The sequence below is a fragment of the Musca domestica genome, unplaced genomic scaffold, assembly GCF_030504385.1.
Source record: "Musca domestica strain aabys unplaced genomic scaffold, Musca_domestica.polishedcontigs.V.1.1 139, whole genome shotgun sequence".
NCBI lineage: Eukaryota > Metazoa > Arthropoda > Insecta > Diptera > Muscidae > Musca > Musca domestica.
Genome location: NW_026712191.1, coordinates 823393 through 841022, shown reverse-complemented (window position 1 = coordinate 841022; position 17630 = coordinate 823393). Strand labels below are relative to the sequence as shown.

Here is a 17630-nt window from a genome sequence, read left to right as displayed (position 1 = left end):
TATGGTGCTAGTGACATAGAATATGTTTATGTTGTTTGGGATTGATAAAGATGTAATTGAGGGGTGTTAAATATTGTGTACTGGGTTTAATATTAATGCCGAAAAATTTAAGGCCTTTGCACTGGAAACAGTTAAAGAGATATCCATGGCACTATCTTCCACCCACAGTTCATAAAATTTTAATACATGCACCCGACATTATACATTTGCCATTGTATCGATTGGAAAATTATAGGATGAGGCCGTGGAATCTAGAAATGAAGATATAAAAAAGGTTCGACAAAATCATACCCGAAAAAATGCTCGTGTTTCAACAAACACAGCTCTTATTAACCGTCTTCTTCTGAGCTCCGATCCTTTTATAACGGGACAGCGAACGTTGCCAAACAATAAAAAATCTATATTATTAAAATCTGCATTTGATTGATTTGCCCAATTGATATTGTAACTTATAAATATATATTTTGATTTAATTTTATATTGAATTGTTTTATTTTGTTTACAAAAAATAATTAAATTTGGAATTTATTTGTATAAAAATACTTCTATTTTTGGAGGTACCTTTAGAGGGGGACTCTACCCGAAGGCGGTCCGTTCCAAATAATTTTCAGTAAGATTATTTTTTAACACTTTAGAACGTAAAATGTCAAATAACAGAACAATCTGGTGTGGAAATGTGACAAGAATCGGGCAAATAACCCTTATTTTTTATTTTTATTACATCAAAGTACCATAACCAAAGATTCATATTGATATCTGCACTGAAAATATTTTTGATCGCGGTTCCCATGCGGCCTCGACCACTGTGTGTTTGTATTTTCTAAACGTTGTACCTTATTTTTGTTTATTTTCAGAAGATTTTATTGGATTGTTTCATTAAACTTTTAACTTAAGTTATATTTCTTTTTGTTTCTGCGAATAGAATATAAATTTTAGACATGAAATGGCATTCATGGATACATAAGAAATTCTCTTATTAATTTATAAACAAATTGTCCCTTAATACTAAATAAGAAGATGGAAAAAAATTTTTCTAAGAGAATAAGGACTGCTGTAAGTCTCGGGCACAGCATCCAATTTAATGAAATCGAAGATATTTAAATCCAGATTTTTTCCAAAATTCATTTGAGTTGTAAACAAAAATTAAAATTTTATATACATACTGGTTTTCATAACTCATGTCATGCTTAAACTGTTCATGCTTTGATCTAAAATCCAGCCTAACAGAAGGTGGGCAGTAATTTTGCAATATAATGTACCCGATACCGGAAAATACAAATATAGCATATGGGTTTTATATGTATTTATTTTATATTTCGTTTAGATATATTAGATGAAAATTTACTTCATGATAATAATATACATAATTAGACGTGTACACACAAATACTTGATGAATTTGTTACATGCTATTGATTCTATTCGATCTGTTTAGTATGTCTTATGATGATTTTCTAACTTTTATAACAGTGCAGCTACAATGATAACTTCTATAGCAAATCTTCATTGTTGGGTAATGATCGAAACATCAAATGTCAATTGAAATATAATTACATACTAATAAATAATTACGTAAAAATATTATAAGATTTAATTCCTTCTGTAATAATGTATCGATAAGTTTTGTATTAATTATTACATAATTTATTTGCCTTTTATTATGTGAATGCTTTTACAGCTGTAATTGAATTTTATTACGAGTAAAAAACGGCGTGTTACATATATTAATAAATAAAAGGGTATATGTTATTGCATATCCACCTATTAATCGCCATCTCTATCATCGTGTTGGTGTTTAGTTGAAATTGAAGAATGCAGCATATTTTTAATGCATTAGATAAATCGGCTCTTTAATTTATGATTTATACGCACAATTTAATAATGCCATAAATAATCGTATTAAAACTTAATTACGGGTCATCGTTATCTTCTAGATAATCTCTAGGCTTTCACTTGATCAGTAGTCACTGCTACGAACACGATCAGTGTTCGAATATTCGTTGTCCTGAAAAAAATAATAATGCGTGAATATTGTTAATAACATATAATAGATAAGAATAGAGAATACAATTCGATGTACAACACAACAGATTAAAAAACCCAAAGCGAGTAATTTCAGATGCTGTTTGTCCACATACAATACATTTAAAGAAAATATTGCCTAAAGAGAATAAATGTTATTTATTGGCACGACTTAACGTAACGTGAGTAATGGCTGTAAACAATTTTGAGGTAGAATGACAAAGTATGTTCAATATCCGTACAAATATCTTCAATGAAAAACTGAAATTCTAAATATAAGTTTATTTAATCGATCGCACTACTGTTTTTTTTTTTCATATGCTTTATCGTAATAACTTTGAATTAGATTCTACGTGCATTGCGTTTAAACAACGACGAATTGTGTTTTGCATTGGACGTACCAGAAATAGCAAATCGATTTATGCCAGAAATTTTTTAAAAAAATCGATATTTTATTGCACATTTTATTGGTGCTGCAACAACGTAGATTCAAGCGACTCTGAGTCAAGGTTGACGGAGTATGGAGATCCACCGCAGTCTGAACAGCAACGCTTCTTACGCAACATGTTGCTGTTCCAGTTCCGGATTGTGCATATTTTTTGCAATTCAATTGAAACCGATTCAGAGGTAAATGTTGAGATAGTTAAATATAAGAAACTGAGGAACATTTTGATCGCGGCGGTGCCACCTCAATGAAAATTGAGGCCTATAATGTTGTGATGGATTCGACGTACTGGGCAAGTATTTCTTCAACTAAACATATTTCAAAACTTTTTAAAAGTGTGAATTTTTCATAGTATAAACACCGTACTGTTATTTTCTTTGTTTATGACGTTTGTAGCTGATTCCTTTTTGCTTTTCTGTACGTATTAAATTGGCTTTCTTTAGCATACTCATAGCCAGATACTGTAAATTGATTGCCACACAATTTTCTTAATACATTATTTCCTTTCTATTTCTCATTATCATAGATTGTTCAAATAAAAATTTACCAATTACTTATTTAAAAGAATGATTTCTAATGTGTTGGCTTAAAATGTGCAGGTCTTAATGCCCACCATTTTGATGTTCTTAGTGATCATGAAATATATAGTTTACTTTAGACATTTGAAGTCTTGGAAATTAATTAACGTTTAAACGCACAAGCTGTAGCTCAACCACACAGTTCTGCCATATAGTTTGGGTCGGACATCCCATCCTCTACTGATTATAGAACTATGGAAATTGCTTCAGAAAAATCTTCGGTCGAAATTAAATCTTCTAAAATCGTACTTAAAGCTCCTCAATTCTTAGCAACCGCAAATTGTTGTTATCGCATCCAGTACAATTGATAATACCAATCCCCCAACTTCTCTACCTTCAGCGGGACCGTTGAAGGAAACCTCTATTACTACAGAATCTAATACATAGATGCACAAAATGAACATTGCGCTTGTGTGTGAGAGAAACCAAAAAGCACGTAAAAAATATCTCCCTTCTTGTTTTGGACGTTTTGTAACTAGAATCGTGCTTAAAGTTAGCAAAATTATTAAAAAACATTAAATATAAACTCCATATATTTATAATTTTCTACAAAAGCTATAATTTGTTTTCTTAATGTTAACGGAGCAACAACGCCTGCATCCCCCACGCATGTCTACATTCGTTGATGTTTCATCAACGACTGAGATCACCGCAAACGTACTATTTTGTGCATCTAGGATCTAATAATCTCTCTGTTTCGATCAAGCATCCATCGGTTAAAAAAAAACAAAATCTGTTTCTGCATATACTTCCGATATTAATTAAAAGCCTGATTTTGCAGACCTTAATAACGGAATCCTATGCCTATGCTTACTGATGTTGCGCCGCGTATATTGGTTATAGAATACCCTAAAAATGAATTTGTTTGTGTTTAATTAAATAATATAAATTGAAATATTATTATAATATACTCTTATATTGTATTATGTAGAAGTCTCTTCTACAGAACTGTCGGTTGAAATATAATCTTTTTGGGAAATTATATTTGATCAATGTCTTTATAAAATGAATTCTGTCTAAAATGCAAAAGCCAAAATATTGGATTTATTTGTTTCTTCGACCGTGATACATTCTGTCTCCTCATTCCTCAGAGCTTGTGGTAACGATTAAACTTAACAATATTTAAACATTACTTACTTCATTTTAAAGTAAATCACGCAAGCTAAACTTTAATGCGTTGTATATTATCCAATATAAATTGAATTCTTGAAGGTAACATTAATTTTGTTTTTTTTTTTTTTTTTGTTTTCTCGAACGTTCTACTTCATCAGCTAGTTTACATATATTAGTGGTTTAAAAAAAAAGTATTGTACATATTATAATTTCTAAACTTATACTAAAACCCCATTCTAATATAAGCCTAACAAGAGACGTAAATAAATGTTTGGGTATATATGGATCAGAAAATTCTCTGGCCCATCGTTTTACAAAACCATTTTCTTTATTTACCATTGTAATTACATTACTTTTAAATGTTAATTTTAGATACATTAAAAGACCAAGATTCACAAATGATTCTACAGTTGACAAAACATGGCGTTAATATTAAATTGCAATATCAATGAATGAGATCTGGAGAAGCACGTGTGTTTACATTTGTTTGTTAAATTTTAATCCATACAATTTAACCGACACCGTTGAAATGGAAAATTAGCTTGTTTTTTGGAATTATGAGTAATAAATAACATAGCATCATATGCATACCTTAACAATTTCGAATAATTTATAGAATTCGGTAAATAATGGACAAATAAAAGAAATGAGCCAGGCTAAGATGACTTCCTTGTGGAACAAACGATAATTTATATATTAGGTGCTCATGGTTAACCCTATCAAACGCTTTGCTATATATGTATAAATAGTGTCAGTTTGATAACCCTGAACAAAATCTTTTTTAACCGTTAATGTAAATTGTATAAGATTTGTAGTGGATTAGTGTACGAAAGCCACGCTGATGAGAAATCAGTAAGGATTGAATTTTGAGAGAAATTACCGCAGTAACTAATTTTTCAAATAATTATGGGATGTAAAGTGTCATTTGGCGATTTCTTTATAATTTGAGACATTTGTTAGATTACCAGAGTTGTGTAAAGGTACTATAGAAGACTTTTTTCTAGAAAGGGGCTTTTAATTGATTTAAACTACTACGTTGGATACGTCTCGACATTGTAGAAAAGGCATACCAATTTGTTCAGTCTGTGACAACTTTTAGGGATAAGAATCTTTAATTTCGTAAGGTATTCATGAGTAAGATGTAGAAAAAAATTTGCGAAATATTCAGCAATATCAACGTCTGCAACAAATTCTTTACAGTTAAATTTTATAATAAAGAGCTTCGAACAAACCTATCTTTTTAGATTAACGAAATCATAGGGGGTAAAGATTATACAACATACGAAACTCGATGGTATATTTATACCTAGGAACAGAGTAATTCGTATAATCTGTAGATAGAACTGATTTCTTATATTTTCGAAAACGTTTAGTTTTGGAATTCTTTAGATATTTGGATATTTATTGAAGTTTTTAATTGTAGTCTTTGGAACACATTTTATTAAAGTTTATTTAAAATATCATAAAATCTACAACTGTACATTCAAGATCTGTGTGACTATGTCAAAGGAACACAGAGTCCCAGTTTATGAGGATGTAAGGATATTAAGTTTGCGAAAATTAGCCATTTTATAATGACGGACAGTTGTAAAAGAAAAGGACTGAGAATGAAACGGACAAGTTATAAACAATTTTAATTTGCTCATTTTAATGGAAACTCCAATAAACTTTATGTCAGGCAATTCATTTAGATCAATTAAATTAGCTATCTTTTCTAAATATTTGATATTTCGAATATACAATTCCACTATTTAATATTGATGTTTTAGCCAAATCTCGGATAACAATAACACATTATAAAGAAAACCAATGCTCTCAATATACAAGCGGGTTAATTCTTTGTTAAGCCCCCTTACATTCTGAGAACAAATAGAAAGAGAATTATTATTATTACTGTTATTTATTTATTTATTTTTTTTTTTTTTTTTTCATGAATCTGATCTTAGAGGCAAATGTGCTAAGTTGTCGGATTTTCTCAGAAACTCTTTAATAAAATTATTTTAAAATTAATTGGGAAAAAACATTTTCTGGTACTACAATTTTGAAAAAAGATCTACTTTGAGAAAATTCAGATCGAAGCATATAGCTAAAAAGTAATCTCCCTCGATTTTTGATTACATAAGTTAACACAGTCTCCTATCAATAAGTTATGGTCAAGTAAAACACGCGTTGGCGGCATGATGTTGGTGCTAAGTCATCACTTATTGCAGACATCATACGATGAAATTCTTGCAAACCGGTACTTCAACATCCAACTCTAGAAAGTAGCCAACTGGTAGCAGTCAACGAACGCACAAGCGCATAGTCAGCATTTTGGATATTTAGAATTAAGTTGAAATTATTTCTAGCTTTAGTTCGATTTGGATAACAATAAAGATTGTGGAAATAAAAAGTCATTCAATATCAACCCATTAATTATTGCAAAAGGCGCAACGTCTTACGACTCGCTATAGACAATTATTTAACTGGCGCCCAACTGGCATTGATTGAACCTTGAAATAATAAGTCACCAGGCTTCGAAATAGTCTGGGCTGCGAAGAAAGGAAAGGAAAAAAAGGACACCAGGCTTCGATATAGTCTGGGCTGCGAAGGATTAGCAGCGACATCAGCAACATCAACAAAAAAGTGACAACACCAGCAGCAGTGACAACACTAGCAGCAGCATCAAAAATAGCAGCAGCGATAACACTACAATAGTAGCAGCAACAACAGCAGCAGCAACCACATCAATAACAACAGTAAAAAAAGAAAAACAACCCCAATGGACATGCGAGTAGTATTAAAAAAGTAAGATATATTAATTGTAAGATTTTAATAATATTAATTGTGAGATTAATTGAGTGGAAAAAATTGATCAATTACGTAATTCGGCTCGAGTTTTTATGCTAATGAATAATCAAAATTTAGACCAGGAAGTTGAACTTTTAACAAATTAATTTAGCCAATTTTCTGTGGACAGAAAGCCCGACAATAATAACATAATGGTTACGACCGCAGAAAGAATACGCGCTCTCGCCATTTCGGCAGCCTTGAAGATCCAAAGAGACCAGTTTGAAAAAGAAATTTCGGACATAAAAGATAAATTCGATGAATTTTCAATAACGGCATCCGAAGTTGTGTCTTACAAAGAAATTGAAATAAATCCACAATCTCGCTGCGATGAGTCTTTAGACGTCGTGAAATCCCTACCTAAATTCGAAGGTAAACATGAATCGTATGTTTCATGGCGCTAGGCTGTTCACACAGCCTACAAGGTATTTGAGCCGTACAACGGCAGCTCTAAACATTACCAGGCCGTGGCAATCATTCGATAATAAATAAAAGGTTCAGTCGATATGGTGTTATCTTCTTTTAATACAATTTTAAACTTTAAAGTCATAATTGCCCGCTTGGATTTCACATACTCGGACAAACGTCCGATTTACTTAATTGAACAAGAGTTATCCACTCTTCGTCAGGGTAGTATGACACTGTTAGAATTCTACGACGAGGTAGAGAAAAAATTGACTTTACTTATAAATAAAACTGCTATGTCGTAAGAAGGTGCTGTTGTAAATTCTATGAACGAAAAATACCGGATGGATGCGCTACGCGTTTTCATATCTGGCATCAAAAAAGATTTAAGTAACGTACTTTTTTCTGCGCGCCCGTCCGATTTGCCATCAGCCTTGGCGGTAGCTCAAGAGGTTGTATCAAATCGGGAAAGGTATCAATTTGCCTCAAGCTTCGCTAAATCTCGAGAAGATATAACAAGAATAAAAATGAACCACATTCAGCACATGGAAGTGGCTATAATAAAAATCCACATTTTATTAAAAGAATTCAAAATCGTACAAATAGGAATGAATATAATTCGGTAGAACACATGGAGGTCGACGAATCTGTCCAACTCAGACAATCATCAAAATTCAAGCCTTATATGCAGGGCTTACCTCAAAATCAAAACCTGTCACAACCATTTCAAAATCGATCAAATTAGCAGACGGGAAAAAGTCCTAATAGCGGTACTGCCAAATATACTGGGCCAAAACATCAAAGAATAAATCATCTTTCACAAGATGAGCTCGAACGCTCTCAAAACTACCACCAGGTTGCGGGGACCAAGGCAGACAATGATGCTCAGGACGTATTCGATCAGATTAATTTTTTAGGAGCAGTTCCCTGCTACCGTTTGTAGAAAGAGAAGTGGCAGGGAAAATCATTAAACTACTTCTAGATACGGGTGCTTCGAAGAATTATATTTAACCTATAAAAGGTCTAAAAGGCATAGTTCCAGTAAGCAACCCATTTATGGTGAATTCAATTCACGGCTTCACAGCAATCAAAGAAAAGTGCACGGTGAATATTTTCAACACCAATAGTCCGTTTTTTCCCTTACCTTCACTCTCAACGTTTGACGGTATCATTGGCCTAGATCTGTTAACACAGACAAGTGCAACATTGAACTTTGAGATTAAGGAACTGAAAACTATAGCTGGCATCGAAAAAATCCAATTTTTAAAATGCGTAAATGTAAATTTTACACAAGTGGAGGACATAAAAGTGCCCCTATCTACTGCAGGAAATTTTAGGGAAATGATAAGAAAATTTTTGGGCGTTTTTGCAAATCCCAAAGAATCACTCCCATACAATACGAATATTGTAGCTACTATTCGCACCAATAGTAGTGTTCCCACCTACTCAAGACTATACCCATATCCCATGGGTGTAGCTGACTTCGTTAACAACGAAATTAAAGAACTTCTGAAGAATGGCATAATACGGCCTTCTAAATCACCCTATAACAATCCCGTTTGGGTTGTTGATAAAAAGGGAAAAGATGAATACGGCAACACTAAAAAACGATTAGTGATCGATTTCAGGAAATTAAACGGGATCACTGTCACTGATGACAAATACTCAATACCCGAAATAACCGTTATTCTCTCAAATCTTTTGGCTTTCACCAAATAATACTATCTGAACAGGATAGGGAAAAACGGCATTTTCGATCGGAAATGGGAAATACGAATATTGTAGACTTCCTTTCGGCCTTAAGAATTCCCCAGTATTTTCCAAAGGGCCATTGATGATGTCCTGAGGGAACAAATTGGGAAATCATGTTATGTTTATGTTGACGATGTCATCATTTTCTCTGAAACAGAAGAAGATCACGTCAAGCCTATTGAATGGGTATTGGGCAAATTATATGCTGCCAATATGAGAATTTCACATTTTTTTTCAAGAAAGTATTGAATATATTGGCTTTATAGTTTCCAGAAATGGTATACAAATGAATCCAGAGAAGGTAGAGGCCATCTCCAAGAATGATAAACCTGAAACACTCTGTTTCGTATCGCAATCCGAAGGCCAAAATTAAACGATGGAAAGCGCCCATTGACGAGCACAATGCAAAAATCTTTTACAAACCTGGAAAAGAAAATTATGTAGCCGATGCCTTGTCCCGACAACATATTCACGCCTCAGAAGAAGACGTACTGTCGGATATTGCTACAGTGCATAGCGAGTTTTCGCTCACTTACACAATTGAAAAGACAGACAAACCAGTAAACTGTTTTTGGAATCAAATAGTAATAGAAGAAAGCGGAAGTGATTCAGTAAGAACAACCATTATTTGGTAAGAAGACACGACATTTCTTGTATTTCTCAGATAGAGAAACACTTATTCAAAGTATATGTGATGTACTTAAAAGTGATGTGGCAAATGCAATTTTTTGTCATTTAAAGAAATTACTGTCTTAGAGCACAATAGGGCACATAGAGCCGCCCAGGAAAATATAAAACAAATTCTGCAGGACTATTTTTTCCCAAAAATGACGACAATAGCTAACGAGGTAGTTTCAAGTGTAAAATCTGTCAAAAAGCTAAATATCGACACCCCAAGAGGCAAATTCTTGGTGAGGGAAAAATGCTGCATATTGACATCTTCTCAACTGACAAGAAATACTTTCTCACTTGCGTTGATAAATTCTCAAAATTCGCAATTGTTCAATTAATCGCTTCTAGAAAATCATAGACGTGAAATCCGCCATTTTACAGCTTATGAACTATTACCAGAGGACAAAAACAATATATTGTGACAACGAACCATCTATTAATTCTGAAACAATCAAGTCTATTTTACTCGATTTAATGTAGAAATATCCAATGCTCCACCCCTTCATAGTTACTCAAATGGACAGGTAGAGAGATTTCACAGCACCTTGGTGGAAATAGCACGATGTCTTAAGATTGAAAGAAATATTGGAGACACAGTTGGATTAATATATCAAGCAACAATAGAATACAATAGGACAATTCATTCAGTGACAGATAAACGACCTATTGACGTAATTCATTCTTTGACTGGTGAATTTAACACAGAAATTAGGGAAAACATCTATTAATTCTGAAACAATCAAGTCTTTTTTACTCGATTTAATGTAGAAATATCCAATGCTCCACCCCTTCATAGTTACTCAAATGGACAGGTAGAGAGATTTCACAGCACCTTGGTGGAAATAGCACGATGTCTAAAGATTGAAAGAAATATTGGAGACACAGTTGGATTAATATATCAAGCAACAATAGAATACAATAGGACAATTCATTCAGTGACAGATAAACGACCTATTGACGTAATTCATTCTTTGACTGGTGAATTTAACACAGAAATTAGGGAAAACGTTTTAAATGCGCAGAATATTCAGCTGCAAAGGTTAAACCAGACAAGACAAAATAGACTTTTCAAAGTAGGGGACAAAGTCCTCGTTAAGTCAAATAGGTGGTAAGGGAATAAACTTACGCATTTGTACACCGAAGAAACAGTCGAAGCAGACTTGGGGACCACAGTCTTAATAAAAGGGAGGGTGGTCCATAAAGACAATTTGAGGTAATTAACATAAAGTTTACTTTTGTTTTTCTTAATATCATTAGAATCTTGGGTTCCAGTTTTATTCTCAGAATTATTCTATTCTTTTGTATTATCGATTTTATCGCTTTCGGTAAATACCGTATCTTCATCGTTCTTAGCACCCAACAACTCATTTTCTTTGATAGAATCTACCGTCTCTTTATCATCCACTAACAGCTTATCCAGATCGTTAGTATTTTCTTCTTCCAATAATTTATCAGCGTTCTCGAGAGGAACGTTTTCAGTGATCGTAAAAGAGACTGAGGAAATGAGAATCCATTTTCCCAGGTCACACATGAGACAGCTATTGGGCTAGGATATACGAAATATGAAGACGCTTATAGAAACACTAAAGATTCTTCATAGGCAGATAAGCATTAACACTAAAACCCAAGAAAAAAATAAACGAGTTATTGGAAACAATAAATAGTTTGATAAATAATGAAAGAACAAATCAGATAAACACAGAATACTTTTATGAGAAACTACTATCAAGGAATGGAATTATTATCATGGAACAATTTTGTACATTTTATAGTAAAGTATCCTAGGATTAAATTAGTTTGTAAGAGAATAATAATGCATCCAGTAGAACACAATGGCACTATCCATAATTTCGCTGAAAACAACAACGTAGCTGATTGCGGTGACAGAATAATTCCAATTATAAACTGCAGGGCTAACCTTACTGCAACATTCTGTAGAGAACAACACAATACAACTTGTGCGCAACAACTTCATTCTGGAGAGATCGCACAGTGCACCACTCGTCCAAGTTACCACGAACCGTTAACAGTTATAGACGATGGCGTTATCATAATTAATGATAAAATGGTTATCATAAATTGACAACCGGCGAACGGCACGACCCTCATTACATTCGATGAAGAAGTAACTAGTAATAGCTCCATATAGCGGAATTTAAGAAACTGCGTTAAAAATCTCTCATCAAGAAATTGCCATAGTTACAAAAACTGAATTTGAATAATTTACGGTACATTGGCGAAATGGAGAATGAACTTTTGAAAAGGCCTATTATATCTGGAGTAACCACTGTAACCTTCTTGATCAGTTGTTATGCTCTTTTCAAATATTACCAGAAACGTCAGAGAGTCCGACTACAACGTGAGATTCAAGTTGTTATTGACAGTTTCATTAAGCCCGAGGACGTCCTTCATCTAAGTGAGGGAGGAGTTAACACAGTCTCCCATCAATAAGTTATCGTCAAGTAAAAAACGCGTTGACGGCATGATGTTGGTGCTAAATCATCACTTATTGCAGACATCATACGATGAAATTCTTGCAACCCGATACATCAGCATCCAACTCCAGCAAGTAGCCAACTGCTAGCAGTCAACGAACGCACAAGCTCATAGTCAGCATTTTGGATATTTAGAATTAAGTTGAAATTATTTCTAGCTTTAGTTCGATTTGGATAATAATAAAGAGCATAACGCCGTTGTGGAAATAAAAATTCATTCAACATCAACTCATTTATTATTGCAAAAGGCGCAACGTATTACGACTCGCCATAAGCAATTATTTAACTTATATAATAATTCATATCATCAAATACCACCTTCATGACAGGAGCCATTGATAATGGCCTTTGTACATGTTGGGATTTACCAGTATGGGCAGCAGAAGTCTCGGAAGGAAAGACAGATGTGGGAAGTGATGATTCCGGAATGTTATGAGTAGAGTGTGGAGTTTTTTCAGAAACGGCGCTATCATTAATCAGAATCTCAGGATTCATTGTCACTTTCCTAACATCCCCGTTAATTACCGGGACCGTGTGTGTCACAACACTAGCATAGGACTGTTCACACACGGTCTCAGTTGTATCATCCTTTAGATGGAACCTTTCTGGCCGGAATCAGACTGCGACGATACAAATTCATTTAAAGTTCGTAATAGATACTACGGCTTAAGACAGAAAATGGGCCATGTAGGTCCACGTCTCCGTATAGCCCCCATATAACGGTACCTACCAATTTTCGGTATTTTGGTGATTTTTGCGACATTATTTACCGGAATTGTTTAAAATTTGGTATTTAAAGTTCGTAATACTACAGCATAAAACATAAAATGGGCCATGTAGGTCCACGTCTTTGTATAGCCCCCATATAACGGAACCTCCGATATTCGGTATTTTGATGATTTTAGCGACATTGTTTACCGGAATTATTTCGCATTTTGTATGTGAAGTTCGTAATGGATGCTACAGCCTATGCCAGAAAATTGCCTGTGCACATGTACATGTGCACGTTTTATAACCCCCATGGTACCTCCCTATATTCGGTATTTTGATGATTTTAGCTACATTATAAACAGTTTTTTTTTTAAGTTTCGCATTTGAATATTGTAATAGAGTGAGACAAAAGTTGCCTATGCAGGTCCACGTCGTCGTATAGTTCCTAATATACGGCTACATTCGGTATTTTTACCAATTGAGCCACAACACTATAGATGATTACGCTATCTAAATAAAAACAATAGTTTTACATGTTGATGGCCGCTAGCGTGAATGTATACTAAAGGGAATGGTTTGTTGTGAGAAATGCAACTACATGAAAGGACAACAGCTTAACATCTGTATACGTGAACCAAATAAACTGTTCATTTTGGTACAAACACAATTTTATTAAAATAATGTGCAAAATAACAATATGTGAATTCTATTATTTCAATTATAATAGGTTTATCTCATATTTTCTTCTTTGCTTTTTGCGGAAAAGTTCATATTTCTATTCCTATATCAGCCGTGAGCAAAGTAGAAAGAAATAATTTAAAGGAGTAACAAATTTCATTTTTCATAATTTGGAATCAACTTTTTGATACATCGATATTGTGAACCAAATATTTAAAATTAATAAAAGTCTTAAATCTGATTTATAAACAGAAGAAATAGGCATCATGTCCAGAATATATTTCATCTAATTATAATAATAGAAAAGTAGAACAAAAACTGAACTATAAATACCTGCATTTTAATTTTCATGGACCGTTACTTTCCATGAGTATGCTGTTAAGAGTTTCAGATGCAACATCAACATGAACTTTTGTTTATAAACAGGTTGCTTCATTCAGATTGCGAATTTAGATCACAGTGAAGCAGCGGGTTGGTTAAGGGCAACTGTTGGCGTGCGTTGGTTCAAGAGTTCAAATCCGCGCTGGGGCATTTTAAGTTTATTTATTTATTTTTTTTTTTTTTGGAACATAAAATGGATGAATTCGGTAATGTATGTAAATGGTACAGGGTATATATCATTTGATACGGTTAAAACAGTAAAATAAAAAAGCGATGTCCGTCTGTCTGTCTGGCTTGCTGATACGCACGATAACCCTCGAAGAGAGTATCGATTTAGTCCAAACTTGGAACATCGTAATACCTCCCCCACAAAAAGGTCGAAATTTTCAAAAAATATATTTTCTGCACAGAAAGGGAAACGATAATACAATTCAATTCCACTCCACCAAGTACCTACCCCACAAAGGGTCAACATTTTGTATAATTTCAGCTCTTATAAAATGTGATGTAAGAGTCCAATTGTCTTCAAATTTAAGACATCCTAATATTTTTATCAACCAAAGATCTGGTGTTAAGATGGAATATATCGGACCACTCTTTCTAGTACCTCCCCCACAAAGGCTCAATTTTTTGAATATCCATAAAGCTCGTAAAAAGTGAAATTAAAATCAATAAGAAAAACATATTCATATCAGATTTCTGGTTAAGAGAAATATTTAGATATGGCAAGTTGTAAAGAATCGCGACTTCTTTCGCAAGTTATGACAGATATAAATATTGGAAATTGTGACCCTTTTTGGGTGAGGTACCATAAGGAGTTGGCAGAGTTGAGTGTTTATTTCGCTTTCTTTGAGAGTTTTCCGATCTCTACCATCTTTTTACCCTCAGCCATATGGCTACAGAGGGTATGTATCATTTGATAGGTCAAAACGTGCCTAGTCGAAATAATGGTTTTAGACCCTAGGTCTCTTTGAACCAAATCCGTTTCAGAACATTAGGAGTCGATCTAGCGATGTCCGTCCGTCCGTCTGTCTTTCTGGCTGGCTGGTGCGCACGATAACTCTCGAAGGGAGTATCCGATTTGGTTCAAACTTGGTACATCGTAATATTCTTGTCAAACTTAGATCGAGTTCGAAAAATGTATTTTTTTCGCAGAAAGAGAAATGATAATCCGATTTTGCTCCAACTTTGCATATCCTTTGCGTATCAGTGAAGGGTCAGGTGTGATGGACAATATCGGTCCACTCCATCGAGTACCTCCCCCACAAATGGTCAAAATTTTGAATAATTACAACTGTCATAAAATGTGATGTAAGAGTCCACTCCTTCTGGTTCCTCCTCACAAATGGTCGAAATTTTCAACAAAAAAAAAAAAAGATTGCACAGAAAGAGAAAGGATAATCCGATTTTGCTCCAACTTTGCAAATCCTAATATTTGCGTCAGTGCTATGTCTGGTGCGAAAATGGACAACATCGGCCCACTTCTTCCGGTACCTCCCCCACAAAGGGTCAAAATTTTAAATAATTACAACTCTCATAAAGTGTGATGTAAGAGTCCGATTGTCTTCAAATTTCACACATCCCGATATTTATGTTAGGCCAAGGTCTGGTGTTCAGATGGAATATATCGGTCGACTCCTTCTGGTACCTCCCCCAAACAATGTCGAGATATTTCTTTTGTTCCAACTTTGCAAATCCTAATATTTGAATTTATGGATATTCAAAATGTTGTGCCTTTGTGGAGAGGTACCAGAAGAAGTGTGGATCGATATATCCCATCATCACAACAGATATTTTATTAGTGGAAATAATAGGATGTGTGAAACATAAAGAGAACATTATGATTATTTCGGATTTTATAAACGTTTTGGTTATTCAAAACTTTGACACTTTGTAAGGGATTAACCATAAGGAATAGTACGATCTCTACCGTTTTTATACCCTCCACCATACATAGTATGGAGGGTATATTAAGTTCGTCATTTCGTTTGTAACTCATCGAAATAATAATTTTAGGCCCAACAAAATAAATATATTCTTGATCAGAGTAAAATTCTAAAACGATTTAGACCTGTCCGTCTGTTGTAAGCACGCTACAGTCGAAACTAATTAAGATAGGAAACTAAAATTTTGCACAGATCTGTCTTTGGTCTGCAGGGAGGTCAGGTTCGAAGATGATCTATTTAGGTCCACCATATCGTATAGCCCCCATATAACGGTACCCCCGAAATTCGGTATTTTTATTATTTCAGCCACATTTTCAATGAAATTTTCTGACATTGTAAACAAGGAGTTCGTATCGTTTTCTTTGCCCTCCGGCAGAGAATTATCTATATAGGTCCACGATATCGATATTCTGTATTTTGATGATTTTAGTCACATTTTTTAATGGAATTGTCTGAAATTGTACACAAGAAGTTCCTAATGAGTACTTTATCCCCTGGGAGAGAATTGTCTATATAGGTCCACGATATCGTATAGCCCCCATATAACGGTACCCCCCGATATTCGGTATTTTGAGGATTTTTAAATGGAATTGTCTGAAATTGTACACAAGGAGTTCTTTATGAGTACTTTACCCCCCAGGTAGAGAAATGTCTATATAGGTCCACGATATCGTATATCCCCCACATTTTTCAACGAAATTATTCACTCGAGGAGTTCCTTGTGAATACTTTATCCCCTAAAAAAGAATTGTCTATATAGGTCTACAATATCGTATATCCCCCATATAACGGTACCCAGAAATTCGGTATCCACACTTTTCAACGGAATTCTGAAATTGCATAAAAGGAGTTCCGAGTGAGTACTTTATCCCCTGAAATAGAATTGTCTATATAGATCCACAATATCTTATATCCCCCATATATCGGCACCATCCAATATTCGATATTTTTAAGATTTTAACAGAATTTTTAATGGATTGTATGTTTTTGAAAATTTCCTAATTCGTCCCAAATGTTGGAGGGTATTCAAAGTTCGGCCCGGTCTGGCACTGAAGCAAATATTAGGATTTGCATAGTTAGAGCAAAATCGGAATATCGTTTCTCTTTCTGGGTAATTAAAGTTATTGGGATGTGTGAAAGTTGAAGACAATCGGACTCTTACATCACATTTTATAAGAGTTGTAATTATTCAAAATTTTGACCCATTGTGGGAGAGGTACTAGATGGAGTGGACCGATATTGTTCATTTTCGCATCTGACCTAGTGCACCTGACGCAAATATTAGGATTTGCAAATTTGGAGCAAAATCGGATTATCTTTTCTCTTTCTGTACAATATATTATTTTCTTCGAAAATATTGACATTTTGTGGGAGAGGTACCAGAAGGAGTGGTCCGAAATTGCCCATCTCCGAACTTGATCTAAGTTTTGACAAAAATATTACGATGTACCAAGATTGGACCAAATCGGTTACTCCCTTTGAGAGTTATCGTGCAAACCAGCCAGACTGACGGATGGACGGACAACGCCAGATAGACTCCAAGTGTCCCGAACCGGATTTGGTTCACGGTCGAAAATTATATGGGAGCTATTTAAATCGGAACC

At 34.2% G+C, this 17630-nt stretch overlaps 1 protein-coding gene across 3 annotated transcripts in view; it reads right to left on the bottom strand.

The window, feature by feature from the left end:
• Positions 1–1288: 1288 nt before the first annotated feature.
• LOC101895681 (YTH domain-containing family protein) overlaps positions 1289–17630 on the bottom strand; it is a 121208-nt gene continuing 104866 nt past the window's right edge. For all 3 annotated transcript variants that reach the window (XM_059118977.1, XM_059118978.1, XM_059118979.1), the window contains one exon: positions 1289–2004. In XM_059118977.1, coding sequence (XP_058974960.1) covers positions 1957–2004 — 48 coding nt within the window. In that variant the 3' untranslated portion in view covers positions 1289–1956. The remainder of the gene's footprint in view (positions 2005–17630) is intronic.